A 23,454-nucleotide genomic window follows, 5' to 3' on the forward strand; every position below is an offset into this window, starting at 1 on the left:
GATGATGATGATGATGAATGATGAATGATATAATAACACTGCACACTGGGCTGTGTGGGGTGTTGGGGGATGGGTATCAACTCTGATGGGGGACACATTTTGCTCCTTCTGGGATAGATTGCTCACCTTTGTTTCCCCACCCTTCACTCAGTTTTCACCTGAGGCTCAAAGAAGATGTCAGCAGATGACATCTAGTATGGAAATACAACTCTGGGGGAAGCTTCACCAGTTCATATTCAGTCTGGAAGTCATTTTATGACATTGTGGTGGAAGAGGGCACGCATTTGCATTTGATGAAGCATTTAAAGAAATTGGAGTGGGGGTATTTCCTTGGCTTTGTGCATGTTTATTTCTCTCTACATGGTTTGTGGATGCTGCGTACTTTCCCATCCTCACCTTACCTTTTATCTTTGCAACAACCCTGTGAGGTAGGTGAGACTGAGTTAATTAATACACGTGCAGCTAAGCAGCATTTGGTAGCTGCAGTTTCTGTAACGTTAGGCATGCAGACCCTGAAATGCTGAAATATATTCTTTTGGGGGTGCAGTCCTATACACACAGCTTCTTCAAGCTGAGAATTTCTTGATCCAAATCCCACGACAAAAGGGAACTCGGCAGGGCGTTTTCCTGTCCAGGCAGTAGCAGCTCTCCTCACGCCCTGTTTGTCAGCTGCCTGCTTTCTAACAAGGACGCTGTGGGGTGCATGACTGAAACATGCACTCCTTGCCAGAAGCTGCCTGTCACTTGTGTGCTACCCCAGTAGTCTTTCAGCGGCTATCCTGAAATTTAGCTGTGTTTATATTACCGTGCTGCTGAAACCTCCCTCCTGCTTTGCGAACAGCAGAAAGGAATGCAGACTGGAGGAGACCAAGGGCCCTGCGAGGCCACCCAGATCAGAGAGTTTTGTGCAGAAGCCCCTATATGGCTCTGTTTGACAGAGAGATGGAGATGGAGCTCTGCTCTGCTCCTTGTTTGGGAAGCTGGTGGGAGGGGAACAGGCCGAGAAGCTATATAAGCCGAAAAGGTTCACTTTGCCAGTGCACCACCCCAGAACAGCTCTCCCCAGCCAAGCGCTGACAGGTAAGAGGCAGGGAACCAAAGAAGTGATTTCAGGATTTGCCTGATGAGTTTAGATAAAGAAAGAAAAAAGGGGGGGAGAGAGACTTTCTTTGCTGTTTCAATACAGTATATTGGTGGTGCCTAGGAGAGCTCATCACACAATAAATGAGTAAATGTGCAATAATCCACGCCCACTGAGCTTAATTGGTGTTTGCTATTTTACTTCAGTGGGATGTTGCATGTACCCTTAGGTTGTGCTCCTGCTGTCTGATGCACTGCACATTTACTTGGAAGTAAGTCAGTCTGAACTCAGTGGAGTTTAATCCTAAGTAACTGTGCTGCAATTCTAAGGAAACATTCTTGGATGTGGGATTTATTTCTGAGTAAACAAGCACTGGATTGTGCTGTTTGTCCTGATCCAGTTAAGTGTTTATTTTTATGAGAGGATTTAAGCACATGCTTTACTTTTCCAGTGAAATTGGTGGGGCTTAAAGATACTATAATTTTGTCTCGATTGTGCCATTGCCTTATTCTCTGACCCTCACTTTTGCATTTCCACTTCTAAGATGAAGCTGGTATGATGTTTATAAGCAATGTCATTTGTAGCTAAGCCTCTGTAAGCCTTTCTGCCAGAATATTTATTTCTCCTGCTGCGTTGCTCTTTAAGCACCATCCTTGCTGGGAAAGGGTCTCCCTCTCTCTCTCAGTTATGATTCAGATTTGTTCCTAGTGTGTTCTTGCTCTTTGGAAGCTGTGTGGATATTAGATCACAATCTGTACATTGTGAACCTGAAAAGGATTTCCCACTTCAGGCTTTTGACAGGTTCTTTTCACACCCTCACTGGGATTCTCAAGCTTGGAATGAACTGGTGGATTGAGACCTAATTGAGTATGTGTGTGTGTGCATTTTCACATGGAACCCCTTCGGGGTTTTTTGCCAAATGGAAATCATATGCATTCACTTCTAGTCATGGCCTTAAGTTTGGAGCAAGAGGAGATATGTAGCAGAAACTTGTGTTTTGCTTATGTCGTGGTGTAAAGTGCCATGTATATACATTGATAGTGCTGCATAAATAAAATTACTATTACTACTTCACGTGCTGCTATTACTCCTAAGTAGTGCCTTTAGTGAGTCATAGCTTCACTCTGTCCCTTGTTCTGTGTAAGTGTTGATGTTAACTAACAAGGGTAAATTAAATTATAGAGTGTATATTCTACAAAAAATGCATAATCTAGGATGGCTAGATGCAAAAGAGGACATGGTTCTGCAAGTTGCATAGAAGTGGGATATTCAACAGGTGTGGCTTGTCATGCAATAAACAACTGCTGAAATCCTATCTTCTTTCTGTTCTTTGTCCCATTTTGCATCTTATTCTCCTAATAATAGCTGCAGGCTAGATTCTCATGGATGCCCTGTACCCAGTTGGGGCTTGTGGGTAGTCCAATGCTCATATGTAGACCTGTGCCAGTGGAGGGTACATGCACTAGAATCCCTCCAGTCACACTGGCTCTGAGCATGGTCCTCTCCATCACCTTTTAGCATAAATGCAAAGGAAACCCCCTTACCTACCCACTCCCACAGAAGGAGCAAACAGATGCATATTAAGCTCAGCTCCACTATATCACCATGCCTCCAAACTGGAGTGGACAACATTTGTTGACATACCACAATATTTACTGTAGCATTTCCTTAGTATACAGTTGCCATTCTTCTCATGTATATAATGTACTTGCTGAACTCTGCCTATGATAATATATTTGGACATTTAACTATTAGAACACACACACACACACACACACACACACACACACACACACACACCACTCACTCACTGACTGGGGGAAGCCCATTTTTTGCTTTTCCTGCATGGGTTTTTTGTCAGTGTCTGACACCCCCACGCCTGAGCTTTGCCTGCATTGAGGCTGCAGGTCATCAGGACAGGCCAGCTGCTTGTGCCCTTTCCACCTGCAGTCCAGTGCTTGTATGTGAGGAGAGGGAGGGGGAGAGAAGAGCGCAAAGCCCAGGGCCTTTTCCATCGTGACACCATCCCTGCAGAAATCCCTTCCAAAAGAGCTTCATATGGCCCACTCCTTCCATGGTTTTCTAGAGGGCAACTCTTCTCTTTATAGCCCAGCCTAGCACCTGCAAAGGACAGCAATAGTAAATCTTCACTCGGAGTTGTGTTGTTTATATTCTCCTTGTGTTGATTTCTGTCATTTCAGCTTATAAATACTGTAGATATTCACTTGCACAGCTTTGACATATTGTGAGTCTGTTTGTTTGGAAAGTGGGAAAAAATAGAAGGATACTCTTCCTTCTCCTAATATCTAAATAAGCCACAATATGCAGACAGTATATTTCAATGAGATTTGCCTTTCCTGTAGCACACCTGGTATGCTGGGATGCCTTTTAGCTCTGTCCAGAAGCAAGAATTAGCAGACAATTGCACATCTTAGGACAGCTTTCCCCAAAGTGCTACTGCCCTCCAGATGTTGTTGGAATACAAATCCCATCAGCCCCACTTAGCATCACCAACGGTCAGGGATGATGGGAGTTGTAGTCCAACAGCAGCTGGATAGCACCAGGTTGGGGAAGGCAACCTCAGGCTGGTCACGTTTTTGCTGGCAGGCAGCCCCTTTGAACTCAGCAGGGCTTACTTCTCAATAGACATCCATAGGATTAAACTATTAAAAGACAATCCTATGTATAAACCCCATTAGATGTACTGGGGTTTAATTTCTTAGTAAACATGCATAGGATTGCTCATGAGAGATGCACACAATCAGTTTGTTGCAGGTTTCTGGGTTACATTAGCAGCTGCAGTTATCACCTTAGCACTCTGGAGCATCCCAGGGGCCTTAGAGCACTGCTTGCTTCTCTGTCACTAGAAGACACATGTTAAAATCTGCTTGAATTTATCCTAGTTACTAAATATGGTTTTCATTTAGAGTTCACCCTGCTCAGGCAGAAATGCAGCATTCCGCCTTCCCCCCTCCCTCTTAGGATTTTTGGCTCAGTTGGCTTGAGTTTGAGCAAACCACCCTTGACCTCTCCAGCTCTGTTCCAAAAACAGACATTTGAAAGACTTTGTTTCCTAATTAGGAAATCGTTTGTTCCAAACAGGCTAGCTAGAGGCACTCAAGTTAGGTAAGGTTTCCTCTGTGCTTTGGAGTAAAATGGTCAAGTATATATAGCCACTAGCTCCCCAAAATATGTGCTATTAAACATTTCTTTTCAGTAAAACTAAATATAAAAAGTCTTCTTCTATTTGTTGTTTTAAATTTAAGGTTTAATTCCCACCCGCTCCCTGAGAGTTTCAGAAGAACTATATTATACCCTCATCCACTTTTTATGTGAAGTAACCTGGACTGATGAGACAAAGAGTGATTTGACACATCACGTTCCTTGAGGTGATGTGTCGAAGATGTGTCAAATGCAAAATGTAAATGTGACAGATATAGATTTGCAAATGTGGGTTTATTACCACCCAGGGAAGAGCTAAGGTTAGCAGGAGCTCTTTGCTGAGCTCACTCATTTTGGGACAACCCCAGGTTTCCCCTGTGTGATGTGTATAGAAGTGGCCTCTCTCTATATTTATATTTTGGTATAAACATTTCCTTAAAGATCTCTTATCCCAGGTTGAGAAGGTATTTGAATTCGGTTCCCTCTCACACCCAAAGCAAAGGCTCACTGGCTCACAAAGCATTTCCTTTGAACACTGCCTCACAGTTCCCATTCCTGAGTCCTAGGGTGTGTTCTGAGGGCACCATCTTGTATGTTTGGGACTGGATGGGAGGCCACCTGAGAATCCCAAATGCTTCACCTTGAGTTCCACATTGGAAGAAAATGAACTAAATATTAGTGACAGCAGATACCAATGGAAAGGCACAGGAAATGCCATTCTTTGTTTCTAAGAAGCATTTAGAGCCTATGTTCTTTGTATTCATGCTAGACATCTCATTTTTACCTTCACCAGTTTGAGCTTTCATGCTGCTGCTCTCATGATGAGGACATCAAGTGCTTCTAGTTTCTTAATTAAGGCCTGCAGTGCTTGATCTTATCTGCCTTTTTAAAATCCAGCACCGCAGGCCTTAATTAAGAAACCGGATAACAGTATTAAGTTGGGTTAAGTTACACTTGAGTTTTCTCATGACTAGCAGAACTGTTTGTACCCTGTACTAAATCAAACTGAAATCTCGCATCCAAACCCTACACAAACACACACACACACACACACACACACACACACCTTCTGAAACCCTTGGAGAAATGATGGGATAAAAATTTAAGTAAGAATTATATTGTCACTATTACGATAAGAAACATTTGCTTTTTAAGAAAAGTAAGCTCACATTCTTAGGAGGGTGAATTCTGTACCTAATAGCCACATTCTGTGGCTTTATCTTCACTCCCACTGCATCATGGGGGAGCGGGGGGTAAAATAGTAAAGGTAAAGGACCCCTGGATGGTTAAGTCCAGTCAAAGGCGACTATGGGATTGTGGCGCTCATCTTGCTTCAAGCCGAGGGACCCGGCGTTTGCCCACAGACAGCTTTCCGGGTCATGTGGCCAGCATGACTAAACCGCTTCTGGCTCAGTGGGCAGAGGCGTACGAAGTGGGGACGGAAGGGGCGGGTGACCCTGGGTACCACCCTGGGGGTGTGTGACAAGATGGCCCCTGCCTCCCCCCAGCTGTAGAGTGGCTGAGGGTGCACGCAATCAGTATGCACGCCACTCACACAGCATCTTCTCTGACATCCTCCTCCATCAAGGATGGAGATGGTAGCAGAGAGGATTAGAGTATCTCCCTCCTTCTCACCCCTTTGTCATCCAGAAGCATTGCAGGGCAGAAGAGTGTTGGCCATTGGGGCTACTTTCAAGGCAATTACAATGGCAGTGGCCCTTCGGAAGCCCACAAGTCCCAAAGGCCACCACTTTTTAAGTCATGAATTGCTGCTCTGCTACATGTCAGGACAATTGGGAGGTGACAGGGATTCCCCTTTTGCTACTTTTACAAAGTTTCTTCTAATTGGAGCCAGACCCCGTTAACTCTTGAAGCTAGCCTTCCCCTGCCCCCAACCACCACCACCGCTCCTGGGAATGTTTTCTTTTATTACATTGAGACTTCTATGTTCTCTTTATAGGTCTGTACTTGTGTGGAAGGTCTGAGAAAGTTGCTATAGAAGATGTGTGAGGAAGAGGACAGCACCGCACTGGTTTGTGACAATGGCTCAGGACTGTGTAAGGCTGGCTTTGCTGGGGATGATGCTCCGAGAGCAGTTTTTCCATCCATTGTGGGACGTCCCAGGCACCAGGTGAATAACTGGCTCAGCGACTGAAACACTGATTGGTACAGAAGCCAAAGGATTCATTAGCAATAATAACATTGACCTCAAAAGGAAGAGTTTTGTTTCCCCCACACACTCCCTTTACAATGCCACAGTCCTTATCCAATTTCTTTTAGATCATTCCTGTTGATGTCAATAGAGTTTTGCCATGTAGCATGTTGTGGTCCGATTTAAAATGCAGTTTAAACTCTTGAGCAGCCATATTGGAAGAGAGTAAACTTTCACCAGAGGCTGGCAACCCTATTTCCTCAGCCAGTTTCTCTAATTTGGAAAAATGTGCATTCAACAGTGCTTTTTGGTTTTGTGTTTGCTGAGGTAGAATGGGAGAATGATCAGCAAGTAGAATTGACTAATAAAATTGACTAATCAGTTGACTAATTTAGAACATCTTGTAGGTTGGTAGACTAACCATAGATTGCTATAGAGATGAGTTTTAAGAAAGTCGGGGGGTGTGACAAATATCAAGTAATCATAGCAAATCAAATATCACTAGTCAGATACCTCTTACTAAGGGCCCCTCAGGATGTCATTTTTATTGCACATTCATGATGATTTGTGCTCATGATTTTATCAGGCCAATAATATACAGTCCTGCTTTTAATACTGTTTGTAGCTTTGAATGCTTGGGGGTAGCCACACTTCTTCCTTTTCAGTCAGTGTATATCCCACAACTTCCTGCTGAAATCTAGTAACTTTTTATACCACAAATGTTCTGGTTTCTTTTGTTTCACTTCTGTTCCGCTATAGCCTCTCCAGACAGCAATAATGTGATAGCACTGGGGAAGCATCACAGAACAAGCTAAACAGAATACATCCATCAGTAATGCACTTTAAATAGCCATGTCATTAAGCTTCAGATTCACAGTGTAAAATGATCCTGAAACTGTTGAGATATCCATAAGCTATAGACCTGAGTTGGGAGGCCCTTGTGTGTCCAGTCTCTGCATATCAGATAAATGGAACTGTGGCTTGTATCAAATAATCATTGTGACCCAACAAGAATGGAAAATGCATGTATTCAAGTCCATCAAGATAGCTATTGTAACACACTTCTAAAAAAATGACTCTTTTTCTTCCCCTGTCAAAGCTGCAATACTATTTATCTGGAAGCAAATCCAACTGAAATACCTGAGGCTTACTTCCAAGTAAACATGGTTGAGGATCAGGCTGTAAATGTGAGCCATGGAAGTGGAGCACTTGAGAAGGGTGTGCTGTCCAATATTTGCCACTAGATGGCTGTTCACTCATATTTATAGCATGTACCAGGAGTAAAGATGGCCATCAACTTGGATGACTTCAAAAGAAGATTAGACCAATTCATGGAGGATAAGGCTACCAGTAGCTGCTAGCCACAATGCCTATGTTCTGCCTCTACTGTCAGAGGTGGTATGTCCCTGAATACTGGTTGCTGAAAATCACAAGAGGGAAGAGTGCTGTTAAGCTTGGGTCCTGCTTATAGGCTTCCCATAGATATCTTGTTCGCCACAGTGAGAACAAGATGCAGAACTAGAGGGGCATATTCTTTGCATGCAGAAGGTCCAGTCTCTGGATGCAAGGGTTTGAGGAAGCACTATTATTGGGTCAGATCCCTGCCCAAGACTCTGGCAAGCTGCACTCCATCTGTGTAGGTGATGCTGAGCCAAAGGGACCAATGATCTGAACCAAAATAAAACAGCTTTCCTATGTTTCTATTCCATTGGCCACTTTTTCCTATTACGTTTGTTATAGTTATGCTTGGTGGGGAAACAATGAAGGCTGTTTCCTCAACCTTTTATTTAAAAGTAAGATAGAAGGTATGGGTCATCTTGTTTGCTTTGTTTCATTGCTTTCTTATGAGCCTGTTGTCATCGTCACCTTTTCTCCCTCTCTTACTTAGGGTGTGATGGTAGGGATGGGCCAGAAAGATAGCTATGTAGGAGACGAAGCCCAAAGCAAGAGGGGGATCCTGACCTTGAAATATCCAATAGAGCATGGAATCATCACAAACTGGGATGATATGGAGAAGGTATTTAAACCACAAATTAAAATAGAATATAATGTAAAATGAATGATAAGCAGAAGCAGGGATTTTTGCTGTCTTTTTTTCGGAGGGGGGTGGAAGGTTGTGTTTTGCCTGTGTCTTTTTGGTGAGAACAATCTGCATATCTTCTGTTATTGGGATTTTATTCCCCCCCCCCCAATAAGTTCATGGTGTTTGGTGTTCCAGTAAGGACTTCACAAGAATGCATATTTGCTGCTATGATTTGGAACTACATAAAGACTAATTAAGAAGTCACAGAAAGAAAATGCAATTAACAAGTTCTGGAAAGTGGTGGCTAGGGCTTCCTTTATCTGGAGTGGGCGTGGGTGCTTCTCCACCACTGCTGGTAATGTATACATCTTCTGCCCATGGAGGTTATCCTTACTCACATTGTGCTTATTGCTCTCAGTCATTGTTTCTCCTCATTGCTCTCAGTCATTGCAGCTGCAATGAATATTGCATTCACATAGGTGAATATTGCATTCACATAGGTGACTGAATATTGCATTCACATAGGTGAATATTCACATAGGTGAATATTGCATTCACATAGGTGACACCACCCCCTCTCATAGTTCTGAATCAGACATTGCTAGTTTGGGACGGAATTATGCAGTCCACTTAGCCACATGGGCAGAAGATATAGATCAAGAGTGGGCAGAGGAGTAGATTGGGATTTGCAATGGTTTGAAAATTGTGACGATTAAAGTGTTTTCCCCACCTCCTGTATTAGGCTGCTGAAAGCTTGGGGGGGGGGGACAGGATTATTTGTGTGAGAACAGATTTGTGTGCAAGCTCCAGTTTTGTTACTGAAAGCATGTGCCTGTGGCGTTTGTACAGAGCCCCCAGTCGTTTCACGGACTATTGACCTGTACACCACTGCTTTATTCTTCTGCTGCCGCCAACCAGGTTTCTTCTGGTGAAATACTGAGTCTCAGTCAGGTTGTAAAGTCAACATGAAGATTAAAGTTTATTGAAGAACAAACAAGTTTTAAATATGTTCAGAACAGTTTCTCAAATGTGCGCCCTTAACTAGATGTGGCACTATCTCACACTGTCACACTCTTCTCTCTCAGTTCTATCCCTGTCTCTCACTCTGTGACAACCGCTATATTGATCTTTTACTCGCTCTGTCTGACTCTGACTCTCCTATCTTCCAATGGTAAAGCCCCTGGGCGGAGCCTCAAAAACAGGTAGGCTCCACCTCTGAGCTTTCTCATTGGTCAATCTATATTAACCATTCCCATCCCCCTGTACAAACATAATCACAAGGAATGGGCAAATGCCACAGTGCCCAGGAACACCTTGGTCCACAATGCTATGTCTGCCTTCTTGAGCCACGAGGGTCCAGTAAATTATCCAAGCCTAAAATCTGCCTACCCTTGATGTAGAAGAGGTTACGTGGACTAACATGGGTGAAACTATGGAGATATAGCACTTGCAGTCTAAAACATTCAGTTCTAATGTCTCATAAGTGTTCTGTAGCTACTGGAGCTTCAGAAATATTGTCAAGGTGGGTTGGTGGCCTGTGGCTGTTTATTATAATATTATGATAAAAATTCACTTTGCTTTTTATTAATACAGATTTGGCACCACTCTTTCTACAATGAGCTGCGCGTTGCCCCCGAAGAACATCCAACTCTGCTTACAGAGGCACCTTTGAACCCCAAAGCTAACCGAGAGAAAATGACACAGGTAAACAGCCTCTTCTTAGCATTAAGGTCCTTGAATTACTATATATTTATGTATTTCTCCGTTAAAGTTCTATACAGTGTAGATGCCAGCTGTATTTCTGATTGTTGATGTGGGTTATACACTGGTTTTGGTGGTTCTTTCTTCTGAGTTTGTAGGTGATCTTTATCTGTATTGTACTCTGTACTTCAGGACAATAAAAGGATTAACTCTTACTTTTCATTGAATGGTTGGGATTTCAGTTCATGTTGTTAATATTTCATGGCACCACATATATATTGGTGTGAAACCCATTTCAACTACCCTGGTTTCCTGAGAATTGTAATTTTCTGAGGAATGGAAGTGACTATTAATCCCGCTTAGGTTTGTAAACATCCCCTAGCCGCATAGTACTGATTTTTATTTCCTTAGAAAAGATGTCATGTTATACATTAACCCTCTCTAAATTAACGGAAACTTCTGTTGTTAGTCATGAGTTCTATTGATCCAGTTAGTGGAACCTGCTGTATTTGCAGGTTCTGGATGCATTGATTAGGATTGTGGAAATCATTTAAATTATGTGCTGTTGGTAATTAATGGTTACGACCCTATTGCACAGAGTAACAAAGACGATAACAAAGATGTGTTTAATTACTTTTCAGATTATGTTTGAGACTTTCAACGTCCCAGCTATGTATGTTGCTATTCAGGCAGTTTTGTCCCTCTATGCTTCTGGGCGTACAACAGGTAAGAAAGTGATGGGAGTTTTGGGATTTGTGAAAAGGAAGAAGAGTACATAGATATCAGGATAAATTCTGCCCGTTTTGTGTTGTATCTAGGGATTGTGCTTGATTCTGGGGATGGTGTCACCCACAATGTGCCAATCTATGAAGGCTATGCACTGCCTCATGCCATCATGCGCCTGGATTTAGCCGGCCGTGACCTTACCGACTACCTCATGAAAATCCTGACAGAACGTGGCTACTCATTCGTTACTACTGGTAAGAGAAATACTTAGGATTGAGATTCACTGAACATACTTTTAGGAGCTTTACAGACACATGGTTGCTTTCAGTAATGGTGAACAAGTTTTTCTGTTAACACATCTTGCCTAGCACTATGTCTCCTGACCCCCTGGATGTGATGTGGGGACAGATGGGAGGCGGGTGAAAGCCCTATTCTGCTAGTGCTGGCTCCTGCTAGTTCAATCTGGCCCGAAATGTTTTGCAAATTCGTAACATTTGGGGGCTTCCTGCTGGGAAGTGTATTTATTTATTTTGAATGCAGAACATTTCAATTTTAAAAGCAAAGCAAGAGTCCTGTTTCATTATCATGAATAATACTGAACTAAAGATAAGCAATGCAGTTCCTTTCTTTGATTGCCAAAATTCTTTGGCAATCACTTGTAGCTGAGTAAGATCAATCAATCATTCTTTGATTGCCGAAATAGTGTGATTTACACAGTACTGTTTGTAATTTAAACACAAATCTTTGCTTTGAATCCCATCTGCAGCTGAACGTGAAATTGTCCGTGACATCAAGGAGAAGCTTTGCTATGTTGCCCTGGACTTTGAAAATGAGATGGCCACGGCTGCTTCTTCATCATCCTTGGAAAAAAGCTATGAGCTGCCTGATGGTCAGGTGATCACAATAGGGAACGAACGTTTCCGCTGCCCAGAGACACTCTTCCAGCCCTCTTTCATTGGTAAGATAACTTACACTGTTTATTGGCCAATTATATTATTATACACCTGCAAGAAATTCAGTCACCTCGCTCTAAATGGCTATACCTACTTGGTTAATAAAAATGGAGAACAAGTGGTCCTCAGGATGTCATTAGACTACAACTCCCATCATCCCTGGTAATGATAATGGATGCTGAGCTGATGAAAGTTGGAGTCCAACTTCCTCTCGGGGGCTATAGGTTTCCATAACTGCTTCTACGCCAACACAACCAATGATCCTTGAACACCCATCCCTCAGTTCACTTCACTTTCTGATTTGCTTTATATGCTAGAGGTGATGTGGGGCATTTCACCCATGGTGTGGTAAAAACCTGGACATGTTTTGTCAGGAGATGGCTCCCTGACAAGTGTACAAAAATAGCATAAACTAAGGCTTAAGACAGCGAAGTGAACTTGCTGCCTTAGGGTAAATGAATGTTATTGTCGGCAGCTGTAACATTTGGGAAGAGTTGTTTGAGAATCAAATTTGGATATAGTAGCAGCATTCCTTGCCAGGGAGATGGTCCAAGCAGTTACATACCTGTGAATTCTAGATTCAGGTAGATAGCCGTGTTGGTCTGTCACGGTAGAAATAAATTTAAAAATTGTCCAGTAGCAGCTTAAGAGACCAACTAAGTTTGTTCTGGATACTGTATAAGCTTTTGTGTGCATACACACTTCTTGAGATACACTGAAACAGAAGTCACCAGACCCTTATATATAGTGGGAGGGTGGGATGGGGTTTTTTCCAGAAGGGTAGTAGGGGATGGGTGACTGACTCAATGGTAAAGCTGTTGACGACTGTTAATAACTGCAATTAGTCCTAAAGGAAAAAGCAAGGGATAGTATGCAGATGACCAAAAATAGCTTTAGCGTGTGTAATGAGACAAGAATCCAATATCTCTATTCAGACCAGGTCTCTGAATGTCAATTCATATACCTATGAATTGACATGTTTTGAAAAGCCCAACTCTAGCTGGATTTGTAAATGTTGAATAACTGTATTAGGAATTCTTAGCCTGCATTGAAAATTGTAAAGGTGCCTCTATTCTTCTTTCAGCTCTGTCATTCCTTTTATAAGAAACATTTTAAGAAACCAATTATTGCACTTCAAATAACTTTTGCCTGACTTCAACCTGCCACAAGATATTGGGGTTTTTTTTCTAGTTAAGTGTGCACACAGTTAATTGACTTCTATATGCTAGGCTTTGAATAACAATTTCTCTCAGCCTTGAATTAGTTTAAGGCTACAGTGGTACCGTGGTTTTCAAACATAACCTGTTCCGGAAGATCGTTCGACTTCTGAAATGTTCGAAAACTGAAAGTGGAAGCCTCAATTCAATAGGGAAACTCAAAATGGAAGCTGTGTAGTATGTTTGGCTTCCAAAAATTATTCGAAAACCGAAGCAGTTACTTCCGGGTTTTCGGCGTTAAGGTTCCAAAACATTTGTCAATGGAGACATTCAAGAACCGAGGTTCTACTGTATTTCATTAAGGTTCATTCTAACATCTTGTCCACACCTTCACAGGTTGGTGGCTACTGGGTTCAGTCTTCTCAGTTGTGGCACCCACAATTCTACTATCCTAAGGCATGGTTAGAATTTTAGGATCCATCTGCCACTTAACATATATGGCACCAATTTAAAACTATTTCATTCTCCGAGACCTTGACAGCGGGTGCATTTTGAATTTATGATTTTGTTGTTGCATGTATTTAAGCTTATCAATTGTTTCTGGTTCTGTTTTCTTTCTGATTGCCATTTTCCTAATTATTATAATGGGTGTATTTTTAACACTTGACTATAACCCATGCTTGGAGAGGCAGCTCAAAAGTTGGAAAGCCAAGGCAAATATATGTTAAATAAATAATTTCTCAACCATCACAGGCATGGAATCTGCTGGCATTCATGAAACCACCTATAACAGCATCATGAAGTGTGACATTGATATCAGAAAAGACCTCTATGCAAACAATGTACTATCTGGTGGAACCACTATGTACCCTGGCATTGCAGACCGAATGCAAAAGGAGATCACTGCCCTGGCGCCCAGCACTATGAAAATCAAGGTACTGCATTATTTGATTATTATCTAATTTATAGTGGCAAAGTAGGCCAGCATATTTTAAGGTGACTAGCTAGCTTACATATTTTAATGTAACTAAGATAAGCCAGACAGGCATATGTAAAGCCCTTAATAAAATATTGATGCAGAAAAGATTAAAGCTAACTAAACAACTTATCCCACTCCCAAGCCAATATAGGGAAAGACAGGAACTGAAGAAAGTAGAAGACCAAGCAGAGGGGATTCCCAGCAGCACAGTGATTCTAGGGCGAGTTTACACCATTAAAATATTTTTTTTTTTGCAAGAAAATATAATTAGATTATTTCCTGATGATACCATGGTTAAGCTCCTGTAAGTACTCTGGTGATCTTCCCCAAGGTTTTGCAGGAAATCACCCACCCAATTTAAACTGCCTTTAAAAACAGGGCAAAATATAAATCTGATCACGTAAGAGTGCTTTTGCAAGAATACTGAATTGCCCCAGGTGAACGAAACCCAGTGTTTACTTTTCTCCTGTCAAAAACGATTGCATAAGCACTTCTTTAGATAGGAAGACTTTAGAAGCAGCTCTTACCTGCTTGTGTCAGATACACAAGTATGGGCAGATAAAACTCTTTTGTTTACCCATTTTTGCCATAGGAATGGCTTGCATCACTCCACTGAATTCAATTTCTTCATGCAGTTCATTTTATCATTGCATACAGCATTTTAGTTACATCCTTCCATTTCTCTTTTGTGCAGATTATTGCTCCCCCTGAACGCAAGTACTCCGTTTGGATTGGTGGTTCTATCCTTGCTTCTCTTTCCACCTTCCAGCAAATGTGGATCAGCAAACAAGAATATGATGAAGCTGGTCCATCTATTGTTCACCGCAAATGCTTTTAAACTGCTTCTCTCTTTCCTATTTTTTTTTCTCTCTCTCCTTTCCTCTCTCCCCGAGCACATTACTGTGAATATATTCAGGAATAGCAATGTTTTTATAACGCCATTCCACATATCTTAATAACAATGGCTCTGGCTATGTTTCCAATTAGATTCTGTGTATTTTGGGGGTGGGGGTGGGGATAGAATAAATTGTAAACATGCTACCAGTTGGGTGCTTGCAATTTTTCTTAATAAAAACACCTCCAGTTGTTCTTACTCAGCTGAAAAACTGCAGTTCACAAAAGTTCATGGAATCTAAGACAGAAAATTCAGATGCGCTGCAAATGTTCCATCACTGTCACTGTTTCAAGTCCACTTTATTTTCATAGTATTTCAGCATAATAACATATCCTGATTGAATGCCACCATGAACTCTATCATGACAGAACAACAAAATAACCTCAAAATGGGAAAGGGCAATAAATATCAAATTATTAAATCTAAAATGTACAAATATAAAATGTCAGTAACTTTTGGAAAACACTGTAGGAAAATCTGGCAGCCATGTTCTCCTTTGGGCAGCTGTTTTTGAGGTGGTTTGTTTTCCCATCCACATCACCTCAGGTCCAATACAGTTATTTTTACATCTTTCCCAACGACGTGTTTACATATCTGCAAAAGAAGTCGCCAAAATCAATCACGGATATACGTCGGTGAGGAATCTGCTGCAAGAGGCAAATTGCCTCTGAAGTCAATCGAGAACATGCTGTTTAAGAGACAGCAGATCATGAAAATGTTTCTTTTTGAAAATATGGTACTTCTCCTGGAGGTCAGTGCTGGCTCAGAGGAAAAGAACCATGGTGCCCATAAAGCAGCATTCTCCCTCCTCATCCTTGCCTTGCCATTTCTTGTAACTCACACATCAAATTGGAGGCAGTAATTCCCCAGTCTCAGGCTGCCTACAATCCATACATTTAAAGCACATGACTTCCCCCAAAGCATTTTGGGAACTGTAGTTTAACCTTCACAGTGCACAATGCCTAGCACCCTTAAATAACTACAGTTTCCAGGATGCCTTTTTTGTAGGGGGAGAGGGGACATTTTATATGCTTTGAATGTTGTGCATACAGCCTAAATCACATCTTGGTCAATGTAAGACCAGCCACATTTTTTCCTGCAGCCTTATGAAAGCGGATGTTTGGTGTCTGTGATGTCGGAAAATGAGTGCTTTAATTGTGACCAAAAAGCAGGAACAATGGGGGGAAATGGAAGAGGGTACACTTTTAGCTTATTATTTAAATTTAAAATTAGTGTCTTTTAGTTCAGACCAGCTGGGCTGCATATATAAACCTATGCAGTTTACGCTTCTTCCTCACCAGGCAAAAATAAACATTTCCAGTGAAGGGGAAGGAGAAGGAGAATTCATATTTCCTCTCTCCCACTTTCTAGATGAATTCTGCGTACTCCAGAAGCAAACAAAGAGAACACCCAGAATGATAGAGCACAACTCTCTTTTGAGGAAAGGTTACAGTATTGGGGGCTTGTTAAATTGGAAAAAGAGTTACAGGGGCATGATAGGCGAGAGTGGATGGGGAGAAGCTTCTCTCCCTCTTGGAGATTCAAGGAAGACAAAAAGGAAGTGCTTCCTCACACAGTTATGGAATTCACTCCTGCAAGACATTGTGCTGGACAAACAAACACACAGACAGACAGACATACTCAGCCAAACTGTTGAGAAGTAATGCTTACATTAAATAGTCTAGGATCCTTGGTATGGGGATGAAAGCCCTTCTTTTTACAAGCAGAAACTTCCAACATGCCAGCATTAGTAAGTCTGAAGACTCCCGTGCTAGAAAGCAAAGAAAGTATTATGTCCAAGGAAGCAAACAGAACAGAGCAAAAAATAAAATAAAAATGTACGTCTCAATAATGTGTGAAAAATCAGATGCATGAGCAACTTTGGGGAGTTTGCCAGAGGAGCATTTCAATTTAAGCTCACACCTGAGGACTAAGACACGGACAGCTCAATTCTATGCAGCACCAGTAGCAGAAGAGGTACGTATACACAGCAACTGTAACAGCTTCCTATGAAAGAAAAGTTGCTTAAGATTAATCCAGCTCTGCCCAACTGTATTTATAAATGATGCACCAGCAGGAGAGCGGGTTCCTTCACCAGAGAAGAGGATACTTCCTCTCTCCTAGTGATGAAATGGGTCATTTCTGTAGCACATTTGTATCACATATGTAGGATTGTAACTGCTGCCTCACGTATTGGACACACATGATGCAAATGATGCCACACTGCATCCAGTGTGACATCATGAGCAGAGTAATATCCAAAAAGTAGATCCTGCTGTGGAAAATTCTGAACTTGCCTAAACCAGACTAAAATAATTGCAGTTGATTAAGCATTTAATTTTTAACTTAATCCATCAAGGTTGACTGTACCTGCACATTACATGTTAAAAAGACTCAGATTTAATCTCCAACTAGAAGGATATCAAGTAACAAAGCTGGCAGAGATGCTTGCTTTGGAACCTATCCCTGGAGAAGCCACTGCCAACCACACAAGATCACACTGGGCTACATGGTCCAATGCCGTATTTTGTATGTTCAAGTTTTATGCTCAACACTTGAAATAAAGTTCATCTGCTTATTTCCCTTTTTCCATTCCCCACGACAGTAAAGCAAAATTGCACCACAAAATAAATATGCCTACAAATTAACATTCCCACCAAATAAACTGAGTAAAAAAACAAATGCCAATAGCACAAAATTACCCAACGCAGTAACTTGCCTCCAGTGAGGAGTGGATGAGGATATGCATGCATGTGGACCTCTATGGACTCGAGTATAAGCAGACCCGAATATAAACCGAGGCACCTAATTTTACCACAAAAAACTGGGAAAACTTATTGACTCGAGTATAAGCCTAGGGTGGGAAATGCTGACAGTGGCAAAGGCAGCGGAGGAGGAAGGAGCAGCCCCAAAGGGCTGCTTTCGGGCTGCTCGTTCCTCTTCCTCTGCCAGTAACAGCCTTTGCCGCTCACAAGGGCAAGCACAGGAGCCACGCTTGGCAGAGCGGCGGTGGCACTAGCAGCGGCAGCAAACAGTAAGTGGGACCCAAGTATAAGCTGGGGGGGGGGCTTTTTCAGCATTAAAAATGTGCTGAAAAAGTCAGCTTATACACAAGTATATACAGTAATCAAAATCTTTTTTTAAAAAACAGGGATCCTGAAATTAAATTGCCACTTAAAATTGCCAATATGAATTAACAATAAGAATTAAGTCCAAGTTACAGTCCAAGTTACAGTACAGTTTCAGTCCAAACCTGTACTTCAACCCTGTACTTCAATCCTTCACTTTGCCTGTAGTTCTGTAGTTCGCTGAGTACAGAGACATCTTTCTGAACATTGCTCATGGATGGAGTCAGAGAGAGAGAGAGAGAAAGAACTTACTCGTTATGTTTTGGTGAACAAACAATTGCAATAGCCTCCGGTAGCATTAGCTGATAAGAACAATGTGTATGAAGATCAACACTGGATAAGAATGCCGTCTGTGTTGGATGTGTCTACAAAGAAAGAAAGGAAAATGTCTACTTAGTGGATGGATATTTTTTTTTTAACAGATCAAGGTCAAATACAATCAAGGAGAAATCATAGTTAGTCTGAAGGCTTGCTATATTATTTTCTAGCAACTGTTTATGTTATTTCCTTCACCCAAACAGACAGCATGACAATTCTCATCAACAAAGAGGGTGCTTCAAAGTCATAGCAAAGGTACCTGTTGTAAGTTACTCACTGCACCATAGGTGGGCTGGTAAGGAAAGGGAAATTACTGAAAGGAACAGAAAACTAAAGCCTTTGACCATGAAACTATATCAAAAAAATAGGGGCAGAAAATGACAAACTACTACATGGAAAAGTCAATTAAATTGGCAGGTATAGGTATTTAATTTGCATTGTTTTGGTCAGACATACAAACGATTGATGTACAGGGGGCAGGGATGGAATCTGTCTTTCTTGTTTGTAGCTGAAAAAACAGTGCACACTGCTAATTGCCTGACTCCTGTGACAATCACAAAACAGCCTCCCCAGAGGAATTTCCCCCTTGACTGACTGAAGTTTAAACTTCACCCCCAAAATGGGATGGGAAGTCCCCAAGCAAATGTTTTCTTGCAAAACTTTTCAAGGCACTTGGGGGATGTGGGAGGCAATGCCTGGCACAAACTGAAGTGATTATTTAGTTGCTTTGGCACATGTCCAACTGGCAAGCTCACCTGAGCCACTGTTCAGGACATTTCTTTGGCTTTGAGGTTGAACGTGGCATGAGCTGAACATACTTCAGCGGTCACAGTTTGATTTCTGCATGTGCTCTGTTCTGTATGGATCCCTTCAGGCAGCACACAGCACTCAAATATAGGCCTAACATTTGCCAGCAACACTAAGGGCAGGTATGAACATTGATAGCATGATAAAAAAAAACCCAAAATGCTGAGCGACAGGTCTGGGAGCATGTGTGCCCACCTCTACTCAAAGGAAAGTGAGACATATGGAATGCACATTGGAAGTATAGGCCAGTTAGTCGTATTTACCAGGGCCAATTGGGGGAGGGGGTACATTTGCAAAATAACACCAGCATTTTAATCAGGAATGCTGTGTTGGGGGAAAAGTTAATGTTTTCTCTCCCTACAGTCCTGGTCACTGTTCCCCTATGGCTGCTATTTAAATTTTGAAAAGATCAGTGTCTATACCTACCTAGAGTTACTATATATATTCTTGCAATGCCTTTTTTTTTTTTTGTATGGCTGCACCATTTAATGACTTATTTGTTAATTTGCCTATTTAACAACAGCCACATACCACTTATTTATAATAAAACATCTAAACGGTTTCAAGGTACATCAGTAAAACAGTTTAAAATAATGACAATTAACAGTAAGAAAGATTAAAACACATAACCATCTCCGTGTCTGGATAGAGTTGCCTAAGCAAAAATATTTTAAGCAAATGTTTTCATTAATTGAATTAAAGCTCAAAACGTTTATGGTATCCTAATTAAACTGGTAGAATATATATTTTTAATGCATCATCATCATCATTATTAGTAGTAGTAGCAGTAGTAGTAGTACTTATAATGTCCCCTAAAGGATGCATCTGCCTCTTTCTGTCACACGAGAAATTTTTTGTTAAAAAAATGGAATGACAATATGCCCTGCTATCATAAGCACTTCTGTGTAGGCATAACAAATCTGAAGATCTAGTCAACAAAAGTAGACAGACCTGTACTTGTTGAAAGATTTGCAGTGCCCTAAGGGGCTACAGAACACTTGGTACATGTGGGTAGCAGGAAGGTTAAGGAAGAATAGTCTAGGGATAGTGCTTTCATTTAGAAAACAAACTGAATGCACTACCTTTCACTTTCCATTAAGACAAGCATAAAAAAATAACGAATGTGAAAAACAAATGTCAGTGCATGTGTCATGTTACAGGCAGTAGCAGACAAGATGGGTCTCCACTGAAATCCATGGAAAAATTAAACCAAAGTAAAATGGAAATAAACCAATGCAACTAAAATGAAGATAAAGCAAAGAGGATGTTGGCTTAAAACCAAAACCAATTCTCCCCCCCCCCCCATTGCACACCCTTAGAATAGTTTACCAAAAATATTGTTTCTGTAAGGAATGTCTTCTGCCTATTTCTTCACTGAGATCCACAGCATATTTATGTATATACGTACATGGATCCAGCCCAGAGTGAGGAGATCGTGTTGGTCTTGAACACTGAACAGCTCTTCCACATTCTCCATGTCGCAATAATCTGGCCCCGCAGACTGTTTTGGCACTATCACATGAGTAATAGTGAATTCGTTATGGGTCTGTAAAATAAAAGTGTGGCAAGATAGCTTTGGGAACAAGCACCAAACGTTGACCCCCAGAACCATCACTATTACCAACTGGATCAATTTTTAGTAGTTCATAGTCGCTGTGCTGATTCACACCAAGCGATACTCGGGTTCATCACAGTAATAGACAAAGCAGCAATGACGGAGGTCAACATTGATATTAAAATATTATATACGCGGACAAGCATTTAAAGGGAAGATTGAAAGTTGACTGAGTCAACGCTTTAGTCCATCTAGCTCGGTATTTTCTACACTGACTGGAAGCATAGGTGTCAACTTTTCCCTTTTTTAAAGGGAAATTCCCTTATTCCGAATAGGATTCCTCGCAAGAAAAGGGAAAAGTTGACAGCTATGACTGGAAGTGACTCCAAGGATACAGACAGCACTTTTCCTCAACCCTTACCTGCAAATGCCTGGTACTGAACATGGAACCTTCTGCATTAAAAGCACATGGTTTACTACTGAGCTACAGCCAGTGTGCGCCATGCTTATGTAAAAATACGGCAGGAAATGCTACCTTTTCTTAGTATGTAATCTTATTCACACTCACTTGCGAATGGAATTCACTTCTCAGTAAACATAGATAGGGTTGGGTTTCACAATGCAGTATTTTTTTTAATCTTCTTATTAGCCAGAATATATATTATTTTAATATCTGTGTATGTTTTCTCCTTTGTGCCAGGTTGAGTACTTTATATATCAGTCATGTTTCAGATACCATTTCGCAGTTAACTATTGGTGTAAAGTGAACATTAGGCAACAGTGTGCATTATTTACCTAGGAAGCAAAATCCAAGCAATAACAGCTAAGTGATATTTGCTATAATTTCTCTCCACTCATACATACACACAAAATCTGATATTCAGAATCTGATATGCCACAGCATTAGCTCCCACTATATTTAATATTGGTTTTCCTGCAACAAATTCTCATTTGTGTTTCATGAAAACCATTTTAAAAAATCCTTTAGTGGAGTCTAACTTCACAGCAGAATGATTTAATAGCATTACATGCTTCCCATTGCCTAAGATCAATGATTTCTGCTCCTCCCCCAAAAGGCAAACAGCAGACCACAGTTCAGTAAGAATTTCTGAGAAGTAAAGTCAATTATGTAGCACACTTACACTCCACATCTGCTTTTGCTCTGATATCAGTTCATTACAGGAAAATACAGTACTATCAAAAGTGCCTTCCCCATACAAATGTGAAGGTTCAACTGTACCAGTTTTCCACAGAGAATTCCACATGTCTCTATTCCTCTTACTGTATTTGCCTCTGCTAGCAGCAGAAATTTGTGGCAAAGATCCTTGGGCAGAACCACACTTCGCAGCCCTTCAGCCACATTGTCTAAAAAGAGAGAGAGAGTAAGAGCGTCATTTATGCAGAGGTAAAGGTAAGGTAAGGGATGTGGGTGGCGCTGTGGCCTAAACCACTGAGCCTCTTGGGCTTGCTGATCAGAAGGTCGGCGGTTCGAATCCCCACAATGGGGTGAGCTCCCGTTGCTCAGTCCCAGATCCTGCCAACCTAGCAGTTTCTGTCACAGTGTTCCGTTGCGCCAGAAGCGGTTTAGTCATGCTGGCCACATGACCCAGAAAGCTGTCTACGGACAAACACCAGCTCCCTTGGCCTGAAAGCGAGATGAGTGCTGCAACCCCATAGTCGTCTTTGACTGGACTTAACGTCCAGGGGTCCTTTACCTTTTTACATTTATGCAGAAGTCTACAGTACTAAAATGCTCTTATACAATACAATTTAAGAAGCGCTTGACTGACTTGAGTACATGTTCAAATTGGGAGGCTAATTTTTTGAATAATTTATTTTGTATTTATTCATTTATTTTGGAAATTTATACACTACCTAGCTACAGTCAGAATTCAGGATAGATATAAAGACATAGCAAGTGACTGTCCCACTCCTAGCAGTGATTTTCTTCTGCGCCAGTTTCAGTTGCCCTCTACTTATGGCAAATGGCTTGTGCAACAAACAGAGGCTGAAATTTCTATAAAATATCACAAGCTATATAGGTTGGACAGCTACTAGAGTTGCTGCAGTCTCACTTATTTGGTGTGTGCATTTTAGGATTTGAGTGCCAGTGTGATGTAGTGGAAAAGCTGGTTTGGGATCCCTGCTCAATCATGAAGGTCATTAGCTGACCTTGGGCCGTTCGGCAACATTCCAGTATGAATGAGCAGTTATTAAACAGAATTTATTGAACTTTTGGAAGCATAGTTCCAGAATAAGGGTTCTAGTGACTTAACAAGTCAAAGGGGAAGGAGTGATGAGGAATACAGAGAAACAGCTTTATGAAGGTAAACTAGATGCATGGAAGAATGCAAGCTGCGTGAATAGAAGCCTGAAAGAAAGGAGATCTGAGACCCAAATATTTCCCTTGAGCAAACCAACGAATAGCGTATACTAGAAGTCAGTCACAATCACACAACTTAAAGCACACCTTGACTTCCATATCATGAGTGAGGTATTGTCTTGGATACCTTCGTTAGGTTGAACTGCCAATTATTTATTCATGGCTTTTCCTTTTTAGGGAAAAACCACTCAGTTCAAATGGAGGTCTGAACGAGTAACTGGGCAACCTTTACAGAGCTCCCCATCCAGAACGTGGAAACACATTTCTAACCAGATAAAAGATACCTATGTGTGTATCAAAGTTTCAGAACATGTTCTATGCTGTAATATTTCAACGGTTTGGGATTTTAATCATTGGCATTGTGTAGATTTTTGGGTGAAATCTTTCATGTGCAGTGGTACCTCGGGTTACATACACTTCAGGTTACATACGCT

General features: G+C 41.4%; 2 protein-coding genes across 4 annotated transcripts in view; one reads left to right on the plus strand and one right to left on the minus strand.

Moving 5' to 3' along the window:
• Window positions 1–926: 926 nt before the first annotated feature.
• Window positions 927–14,975, plus strand: ACTA2 (actin alpha 2, smooth muscle). Of its 2 annotated transcripts, XM_083614216.1 has the most exons (9): window positions 927–1,080; window positions 6,204–6,374; window positions 8,284–8,412; window positions 10,012–10,122; window positions 10,761–10,845; window positions 10,938–11,099; window positions 11,612–11,803; window positions 13,709–13,890; window positions 14,629–14,975. In XM_083614216.1, exons 2-9 carry the CDS (start codon window positions 6,246–6,248, stop codon window positions 14,770–14,772), a joined length of 1,134 nt encoding a protein of 377 aa, XP_083470342.1. In that variant the 5' UTR covers window positions 927–1,080; window positions 6,204–6,245; the 3' UTR covers window positions 14,773–14,975. The 2 variants fall into 2 exon arrangements, with proteins under 2 accessions (XP_083470342.1, XP_083470343.1); XM_083614217.1 differs by lacking the exons at window positions 927–1,080; window positions 6,204–6,374 and having other exon boundaries at window positions 8,284–8,897; window positions 8,981–10,122.
• Window positions 14,976–15,098: 123 nt separating this feature from the next.
• STAMBPL1 (STAM binding protein like 1) overlaps window positions 15,099–23,454 on the minus strand; it is a 28,353-nt gene continuing 19,997 nt past the window's right edge. For both annotated transcript variants that reach the window (XM_083614153.1, XM_083614154.1), the window contains exons 7-11: window positions 21,878–22,002; window positions 20,491–20,628; window positions 18,210–18,322; window positions 16,501–16,600; window positions 15,099–15,423 (exon numbers count right to left, since the gene is read on the minus strand). In XM_083614153.1, coding sequence (XP_083470279.1) covers window positions 15,367–15,423; window positions 16,501–16,600; window positions 18,210–18,322; window positions 20,491–20,628; window positions 21,878–22,002 — 533 coding nt within the window. In that variant the 3' untranslated portion in view covers window positions 15,099–15,366. The remainder of the gene's footprint in view (window positions 15,424–16,500; window positions 16,601–18,209; window positions 18,323–20,490; window positions 20,629–21,877; window positions 22,003–23,454) is intronic.

This window comes from Podarcis filfolensis (genome assembly GCF_964270895.1).
Source record: "Podarcis filfolensis genome assembly, chromosome: 5".
Taxonomy (NCBI): domain Eukaryota; kingdom Metazoa; phylum Chordata; class Lepidosauria; order Squamata; family Lacertidae; genus Podarcis; species Podarcis filfolensis.